The sequence below is a fragment of the Nansenia antarctica genome (assembly GCF_963989245.1).
Source record: "Nansenia antarctica genome assembly, chromosome: 3".
NCBI lineage: Eukaryota > Metazoa > Chordata > Actinopteri > Argentiniformes > Microstomatidae > Nansenia > Nansenia antarctica.
This window is the reverse complement of record NC_137688.1, coordinates 43,116,975-43,126,766: the sequence shown is the minus strand read 5'-3', so window position 1 is coordinate 43,126,766 and position 9,792 is coordinate 43,116,975. Positions and strand designations below refer to the sequence as shown.

The window sequence follows — 9,792 nt, the reverse complement described above, 5'->3', positions numbered from 1 at the left end:
TACCAATGCAAGTGTGAACCAGTGTACTCACTCACTGTTGACGTAGTCCACGGTGATGAGACATGGCTGCTGTATCTGTAGTAGGCCTAGCCCCCAGCATGTGATTGGGCCAGCCCATGTGTTAGTATAAACGGGGGCCGCCGCTTGATTCAGCGCTAGTTGATGCCGTGCTATTTTGGGCCGCGCTAGTTTGGGGTCGGCCGCGCTAGTTATATATATATATATATATATATATATATATATATATATATATATATATATATATATATACGATCTACCTGCCCGCTGGCAGGTGGGCCGCGCTAGTTTTGGGCCGGTCGGGCTGCCCCCCCCAAAAAAAAAAATCAATAAAATGTTTTAATATATATATATATTAAAACATTTTATTGAATTTTTTTGGGGGGGGGGGCAGCCCGACCGGCCCAAAACTAGCGCGGCCCACCTGCCAGCGGGCAGGTAGATCGTATGGCCAGTCCAGCGGTGGTTCTAGCTCATCTCAGTTTAATTTCACCACACTGTACGTTACAAAATCAGTTGGTAAAAGAGCATTTAACTTCAGAGCCCCAGCTGATTGGAATAATTCACATTAAATCCATCACATCTTTTGTTAGTTTTAAGCATGCACTGTCTTCTTACCTTTTGACTGATTGTTCGTGTTTCCTTTGAAGTTGTCACCACTTACATGTACACCTATTAAGTTTACTGTAAAATGTAGCATGTTGTATGTAGATAGCCTTCCCTTGTTCTGTTATCCATTTTGGTCGTGTTATGGTTGTGATGTTCTCAATGTTTTCAACTGGCAATGTGTGTTGTTGTTTGTCTCCTGTTTGTCTGTGTTTTGTCATGTGTGTCTTTTATTGTTTATCCTGTTCTTATGTAATATGTAATGTTTATGTATTATGCAATATGTATTATTATATTTGTATTGTATTGTATTTTTTTTATTTTTATGATGTATTAGGCTATGCATTATGTGTTGTAACTTAGGACCCCCTCGAAAACGAGATGGCTCATCTCAAGGGGTTTTAATCCTAATAAAAGAAATGTACAACTAACAAATAACTAGAGCAATGGGCCGTGTTCCAACAAGCAGTAATAAACACGAATAATGTAGCTTAGACTCTATCGTGTGAATTAGGACGTCTTTCAAACACTGTGGTCCCACGAACGCAGAGTTCTTTTTTTATTTATTTGCCCTCAGCATCGCCTTGTATCCAGCAGAATCCTGAGGACGTGCCAGGACCCGCCCTGTAGAATAAGCAGCACCGGAGTCGACAAGTGCGCCTCCCCCATAAACGTCGTTTGACATACCCATCGTTACCGGCTTCGCCTCTGGCAGTTTTTAAAAAGGCAAGCTCAAAGCCACAGATTATACAGTCTGTTGAGAATCCGCGCGGGGAGGGTCGCCTACCGAGATTAGTTCCACAAGGAGAGAAGCGCACAGATTGGTTTCTCCTACATTTGGACACAATTGAATAGCTTGCAAAAGACACTGAAATACCCACCAGGAATAGTTTCTGGGTATTTTTTAATTGAGTCTCTGTAAAACATATTTACTTGAACTCTTTGTACAAGAAAGGCAACTCAAAGACTCTGTCGACCAGTGGGAACTAAGCAATTTGGAGCAGGAATATAGAGACTCGAGGGCAGCCAAGCACCTGTGGATGCAGACTCTTCAAGTACTTTTTGCATTTTCTCCAAAACCCTGATCATCAATTCAATCAAAGCAGCAGCTGATGATAGTGCGAATTTTCAATTTTTTCAATTTTGATTAGAAACAACATGTTGCTGAGTTATTCACTCCTGGCGACATTTCTTCTAAGTCACTCTGGTTGTTGGTGTTCATTCGTACCGTGCGAACCCTGCGACCAAAAGGCGCTTTCAATGTGTCCACCGGTGCCGGTAGGCTGTCAGCTGGTGAAAGAACCGGGCTGCGGATGCTGCCTGACGTGCGCGCTCACTGAGGGCCAGTCGTGTGGTGTCTATACCGGGACGTGCACGCACGGGCTCCGGTGCCTGCCTAGGAACGGGGAGGAGAAACCACTGCACGCGCTGCTTCACGGTAGAGGAGTGTGCACGAACGAGAAGATGTACAAACCACTGCATCCAGCAAGGGGTAAATGGCTACATAAAACAGAACTAGAGATACGTATTTATTTGTTTCAGATTTTTAAATATGTGAATGGGCGACATAACTGCATCCTTATTCCCACTACACAGTTGAATCAAATTGATTAGCCTACTTCCAAATCCAACCCATATAATGAAGTACTTTTTTTTTTGATAGATAGGACTAAGTAACATTACAGCACCATTATTCGAATGTCCTTATACTAGCAGTATGTCGCCAATACTCAACAGTCAGTAGGCCTAACTAATGGAGCCACATACTTCCAGGAAGATATCTGTCTTAGTAAGTGTCTACTGTAGGACGAGTCGACTCGACACCTGTAATCAGAACGTTCAACTCATGTGCGATCTCTGTCAACAATGCTGTAGAGTGCTGATCAACCTGTCATCTTTGTTTGAAAGCTGTTGTCAGCAGAGAAGAGAAAATCAGGGGTGTTCAAGGTATTTGTTGTGTGAGTGCATTGCACCCATTGCTCCAGGGCAACTCAAGTCTTGAAACGGCCAGAAGATTACAGGTATTGTTTCAAGAGGCTCCTGAGCTACTTTTAATGGCATTTCAGGGACAGTTACCCTGTCTGCCATGACCACTTTGTCAGGCCTTTGTCGGGTAAAACATTTTCGGAAATTCTGTGAGGTGTTTTATGTTTCCTGAAAGTTGTTCAACATAGAGGGATTCATACCCCCGAATCCACCCTCCCCTCTATCTCCTCGCCCCCCCACTCCCTAAGCTTCCCCTAAATTATCTCCATCCTTCTCTGTGTATGTCCTCTCTTCCTCCTTTTCCTCCTAGTGAGTCACTCCCTACCTCATTGCCTCTCTTAAATCCTCCATCTCATCCTCCCTCCCTCTCCTAAGTCCTCCCTATTGCCCTCCCTCTCTCACTCTCATACATCCTCTCTCCTTGCCTCCTTCTCCCTCTTTTCTTTTCCTTAGTCCTCACTCCCTCTCTCATCTTCTCCCCTAATCCTTCCCTCCCCACCTCTCTTCCTCCCACTTTCTCATCTCCCTCCCTTAAGTTTTCTCTCCCTCCATTGTTCGTTCCCTAAATCCTCCCCCTTCCTCTCTCTTTCTCTCCCTTCTTTGTCTCCTTAGTCATCCCTCTCACCACTCTTCTTCCCCATCTGCCCGTCCTTTCCTTCCTCCCTCCCTCCCTCACTCCCTCCTTCCGTCATCATGTAGAGCTGGTTTAAGCCGTGCAGTGATTCAGCAGAATGTTTGTGTGCGACTGATCCCTTGTCTGTCTCTCAGGCTGCTGGTGGATTTACTTCGGCTCTTCTCATTTCCTGCAGGGCTCACACTCACACTCAACTATAGCAGCTAAGACAGGGCTGTGTGTGTGTGTGTGTGTGTGTGTGTGTGTGTGTGTTTGTGTGTGTGTGTGTGTGTGTGTGTGTGTGTGTGTTTGTGTGTGTGTGTGTGTGTGTGTGTGTGTCGTGTCGTGTGTGTGTGTGTGTGTGCGTGCGTGCGTGCGTGCGTAAAGAGAAGTCGGGGAGAAAAGGAGAGAAAGAGCTTGCCCTTAGCGTGTACAGTAGGACAGAGGTAGAATATAAAAACATGAGTGGAGTGAGAAGGATGAGGTTGTGGGAGGAAGGAGAGAGTCTAATGCTGTGTTCCAATCCATAGGGATAATCCTGATTCCCTACACACTGCACAGGGTAAATCTGCCAAGGAACCTATGTAGTGCAATGAGTAAAAATATGTATTTGTTCGGAATGCCCTGCAGCATCATCAAACTGTGACACAAGTGATTTTGAATGAGTTTTGTCACCAACCCAACAGACAAGTAATAGACAGAATAACAAAAGATAGAGAGAGAGGGGGGGCAGGGGGGGGGGATCAAGAGTATTTTGGTTACTCAATCTAAGTGGGATTTTGAGAGCATCAAATTCCTCCAGATCAGGAAGTGCATCATCGCTCCCACTAAATCCCTCAAAAAATAGAAAGGCTGGCGAGAGAGAGAGAGGGAGATGATCAGTCAGCACTGGCAAGATTAGGGTAGTGTAGGATTAGTCAGATTGGAGTTGTATGCGGTAGGCTGGGCTATGCTCTGTGCCTTGGGAAGAAAACAGTGTCAGCAGCAGTGAACCAGACAAGGGAAATTCTCTTTTCTGAGAACTAGCCCCAGTCCGCGTGTGGAGGTGACATCATGAGAGGCTCATGGGAGATTTGCTCATCCCTGGTGACCCTGCTTTAGCAGCCTGCTGCTTAGAGAGTGTGTCATCCGTGCTCAGAAGGAACAGGAGGAAGTTAGGGAGGGGCCTGTGATTACTATGTGTGACACTTGTGACATGTGACAGCAACTGGTGAAACCAGGAACAAGTCGACAACCGACGGACCGTTCAGACTTTTATTCCACTCAGTAGGAGTCTAAAGAGGCTCTAGAAAAAACAACAATATTGCAGAGATTGCAAAAATAGAAGTGATGTGTTAGTGATACAAACATATGTGACAGCATCTGGTGAAAGCGAGTCGGCAAATGTTCAGACTTTTATTCAGAAAATGTTTAATACATTTCAACGGTTGAAAATCAATGACACACTTGCACATATAATAATAATACACTCTATACATTGTTAATGTGGAAAATGACTATTCTAGCTGCAAACATCTGGTTTTTAATGGAATATCTACATAGGTGTATAGAGGCCCATTTCCTGCAACCGTCACTCCAGTGTTCTAATGGTAGCAGTGTTTGCTAATCGCGTTAGAAAGCTAATGGATGATTAGAAAAACCTTGAAAACCCTTGTGCAATTACGTTAGCACAGCTGAAAACGGTTTTGCTGGTTAGAGAAGCTATACAAATGGCCCTCCTTTGAGCTAGTTGAGTATCTGGAGCATCACATTTGTAGAAATGAAGGCTATTCCATGTGAGAAATTGCCAAGAAACTGAACATTTCCTACAACGGTGTGTACTACTCCCTTCAGAGAACAGCACAAACAGGCTCTAACCAGAGTAGAAAGAGAAGTGGGAGGCCCCGGTGCACAACTGAGCAAGAAGACAAGTACATTAGAGTCTCTAGTTTGAGAAATAGACTCCTCACAGGTCCTGAGCTGGCAGCTTCATTAAATGGTACCCGCAAAACGCCAGTGTCAACGTCTACAGTGAAGAGGCGACTCTGGGATGCTGGCCTTCTAGGCAGAGTGGCAAAGAAAAAGCTCATCCAATAAAAGGAAAAGATGAATATGGGCAAAAGAACACAGACATTGGACAGAGGAAGATTGTAAAAAAGTGTTATGGACAGACAAATCGAAGTTTGAGGTGTTTGGATCACACAGAAGAACATTTGTGAGATGCAGAACAAGTGAAAAGATGCTGGAAGAGTGCCTGACGCCATCTGTCAAGCATGGTGGAGGTAATGTGATGGTCTGGGGTAGGGCTGGGACGACGCGTCGACGTAATCGACTACGTCAATACGTCGACTTGCGTAATGTGCGTCGGTGTGTCGCCCAACAAATAAAATAAAAAATCTAGCTGCAATTGCGGCACTGCGCCGACGTGGTGGCGGGGGCGCTGTTTCGCAAATAAGTTAGCTTTCGTTTTTGCTAGTGAAATAGCTGATAGTATGTTGACTGCTCAAGGAGAATACATATTTGAAAGTACAGAATGCCTGAGAGCCTTATATTGCATTATATTACATTATATTTTGAATGGTCATCTGGTGCCTGAATATTGTGTTTTCCTTTACATAAATAATGACATTTCCACTATAAATTGATGCAGAAAGGGCACAAATTGGTGCATATCAATTCACCAGAATGCAAGAAATTAAGTGTTTGATGTTTAAGGACCCCCAGACAGCCCTGCTTCATGGGTCCCCCACGATGTCAAACACCACTGGTACCACCTCCGCCTCATTTTGAGCCAGGAAAAACCCTGATGGCCATGTTGGCATTCAAGTTGGCTAAACATAGCAGTGAGTCTGCCCTGTGTCTGGGGCTGTTTGACAGAGGCAGTTACAGTAGTAGTAGTAGTAGTAGTAGTAGTAGTAGTAGTAGTAGTAGTAGTAGTAGTATAGTAGTAGTAGTAGTAGTAGTAGTAGTAGTAGTAGTAGTAGTAGTAGTAGTAGTAGTAGTAGTAGTAGTAGTAGTAGTAGTAGTAGTAGTAGTAGTAGTAGTAGTAGTAGTAGTAGTAGTAGTAGTAGTAGTAGTAGTAGTAGTAGTAGTAGTAGTAGTAGTAGTAGTAGTAGTAGTAGTAGTAGTAGTAGTAGTAGTAGTAGTAGTAGTAGTAGTAGTAGTAGTAGTAGTAGTAGTAGTAGTAGTAGTAGTAGTAGTAGTAGTAGTAGTAGTAGTAGTAGTAGTAGTAGTAGTAGTAGTAGTAGTAGTAGTAGTAGTAGTAGTAGTAGTAGTAGTAGTAGTAGTAGTAGTAGTAGTAGTAGTAGTAGTAGTAGTAGTAGTAGTAGTAGTAGTAGTAGTAGTAGTAGTAGTAGTAGTAGTAGTAGTAGTAGTAGTAGTAGTAGTAGTAGTAGTAGTAGTAGTAGTAGTAGTAGTAGTAGTAGTAGTAGTAGTAGTAGTAGTAGTAGTAGTAGTAGTAGTAGTAGTAGTAGTAGTAGTAGTAGTAGTAGTAGTAGTAGTAGTAGTAGTAGTAGTAGTAGTAGTAGTAGTAGTAGTAGTAGTAGTAGTAGTAGTAGTAGTAGTAGTAGTAGTAGTAGTAGTAGTAGTAGTAGTAGTAGTAGTAGTAGTAGTAGTAGTAGTAGGAGGTCGCCGAATTAAAGGTGTCTGTGTTTAATTGCGGGCCCACAGACAGCTCCCATACATCAGCTGGTCATTTAAAGGGGCGGCCGTCTGAGTAATGTGCATGTCACACGCTGCTTTGTTTTATAAGAGCAGCAGCTATTACCCAGAGTGCTTTATAAAGACACTGTTAAACAGAGAGAGACAATACAGCCATTATTTGGGGAAAAATTAAGTGATACATTAATCGAACAGTCAAAAAAATAATCGTTAGACTAATCGTTAGAAAAATAGTCGTTTGGGACAGCCCTAGTCTGGGGCTGCTTTGGTGCTGGTAACATGGGAGATTTGTACACGGTAAAAGGGATTTTGAATAAGGAAGGCTATCATTCAATTTTGCAAAGCCATGCCATACCCTGTGGACAGCGCTTGATTGGAGCCAATTTCCTCCTACAACTGGACAATGACCCAAAGCACACCTCCAAATTATGCAAGAACTGTTTAGGGAAGAAGCAGGCAGCTGGTATTCTGTCTGAAATGGAGTGGCCAGCGCAGTCACCAGATCTCAACCCCATTGAGCTGTTGTGGGAGCAGCTTGACCGTATGGTACGCAAGAAGTGCCCATCAAGCCAATCCAACTTGTGGGAGGTGCTTCAGGAAGCGTGGGGTGAAATTTCTTCAGATTACCTCAACAAATTAACAGCTAGAATGCCAAAGGTCTGCAATGCTGTAATTGCTGCAAAGGGAGCATTCTTTGACGAAAGCAAAGTTTGAAGGACAAAATTATTATTTCAAATAAAAATCATTATTTCTAACCTTGTCAATGTCTTGACTATATTTTATATTCATTTTGCAACTCATTTGATAAATAAAAGTGTGAGTTTTCATGGAAAACACGAAATTGTAGTGTATATTATGCTTACTTGAATGTCCAAGACTGTCTACATTCTGGTCGTCATTACACTCTGTTACAAGCTAGAGACTATGCATCAAGAGAAAGTGGGCCTCCGCCTTTTGTGGAAAATAGATATTTGGAGAGATAGAGGGCAGGGAGAAAAATAAGAGATAGATAAGCACATATTTTTAAGCATGAATTCATACAAAATCAATGTGCCTCTTCATGTTGGCCTCCCAAGTTTTGGGTTAATTTTTTTGCGTAAGAACATTTGAACTCTAGTTATCCTCGTAGGCATCAACAAACTGCAAGCCTAGAGGCAGACTCTCATTGGGCTCTTCCATCTGACTGGTAGATATTCAGTCAGAGTGAAACTCCTCTGCAGAAGACTGGTTTGGCTGTTAGACTTGAGTCCACACATGTCTGCCATTGGCAGAGGAATGAAACTACCCCTTGTGAGTTTCTTGCCTATATCTACTTCCTGTCTTACTTCTATATTCCTATATTCCTATATCTAATTCTTGTCTAAATAAAATAAAAAATCTTATCTGCAGTGCGATCTTTAGCTCTGTTTGAGAGCATTATGATTTCTGTCTCCGTCAGATGAGGAGACCATACGCCATCATCATCATCATCATCACAAACTTTGTCAATATCCTCATCATCTCTCTCTCTCTCTTTGTCTGTCTCAGACAGTGAATCCCCTGAGGAGGCCCTGCTAGCAGAGCTTCCAGAGTCTCTGCTTCCCCAGACCAAGGTGCCCCTCTACGGGAGAGACCATATCAGCAGCCGCAAGGCCCAGGCCATGAGACAGGCTAAAGACCGCAAGAGACAGCAGGCCAAGCTCCGCTCAGTCAGCGGCCTGGACTACTCACCCCTCACCCTGGACAAACTGCAGCCAGAGTTTGTGAGTCATACACACTGTTCATGTTATATTGTCATGGATCCCAGAAATTTGTTGATGACAGTATCCTTGATAAATAACTTTGTGTGTGTGTGTGTGTGTGTGTGTGTGTGTGTGTGTGTGTGGGCGGGCGTGTGTGTGCGTGTGTGTGTGGGCGTGTGTGTGCATGCATGTGTGCAGGGACCCTGTAGGAGAAAGTTGGACGGGATCATCCAGAGGATGAAGGACACCTCTCGGGTCATGGCCCTCTCTCTCTACCTCCCCAACTGTGACAAGAAAGGCTTCTTCAAGCGCAAGCAGGTACACATAAGCTCACACACACTCCCAACCCCCCACACACACACACACACACACACACGCACACACACACACACACACACACACACACGTTGAATCTGTTCCATTTAAATCAACACCATCATTTCATTTGATTCCATTGTATTGCCCCCAGTGTAAGCCATCGCGTGGCCGGAAGCGGGGTATCTGTTGGTGTGTGGACCGCTTTGGCGTGCAGCTCCCTGGCACCGACTACAGTGGGGGTGACATCCAGTGCAAAGACCTGGAGAGCAATAGCAACAACAACGAATGAGAGAGGGCCAATACAGTCATTTCACCTGACCTGAGCCAGGCTCCACCCCATTTGCACCTCATGCTGCCATTCAAGCTCACAAATTTGCAAAAGCCTATCAAATCAAGAATATAGGGTACAGATGCGTATGGTGTTGTGTACTGCACGGGTTTCTGACAATGTAACCACATATATTGAGTTGACCTGTCCCTTCTGTTTAATTCCTATGACAATGTCATCTGATTAAGAAATGTGGGTGTGTGACGATATATTGATGACACATTCTATATCTGGAGTCCAGGCTTCAAGCTATATTCGTTGAACTGAGTTATAAGGAGGCATGTGGCTTAAAATCAGTTCGATGCTCTTCTTTTCAATTATCTTATTATTGTGATGTTGATAGGAACTCTTGATAAGGAGTTGGGGAGGAGGTGGGCAAAATGATTATTTAAGTGTGACTCAGTTCTCTTTGTCCAAATGTTAGTCCCTTCAGAGCACTTAGCCACAAGAGAACTTCAGTGACTTAAAGCTATGTACTGTATGATGTTGGGCGTTGTCCTTATATGTCTTTTTGAGTGCAATTCTTCTATCCTGCCATACTGCCACATTGTCCCACCGAGTGT

The 9,792-nt window shown here is 43.7% G+C and overlaps 1 protein-coding gene across 1 annotated transcript; it reads left to right on the top strand.

Annotated features, from left to right (window-relative positions):
- Nucleotides 1-1,782: 1,782 nt before the first annotated feature.
- Nucleotides 1,783-9,230, top strand: igfbp5a (insulin-like growth factor binding protein 5a; the record flags this gene model as incomplete). The annotated part of the gene is made up of 4 exons (XM_080525314.1): nt 1,783-2,116; nt 8,390-8,604; nt 8,782-8,901; nt 9,053-9,230. The coding sequence occupies 4 exons, from the start codon at nt 1,783-1,785 to the stop codon at nt 9,188-9,190; spliced, it is 807 nt and encodes a 268-aa protein (XP_080381440.1). The 3' UTR covers nt 9,191-9,230.
- Nucleotides 9,231-9,792: the final 562 nt, after the last annotated feature.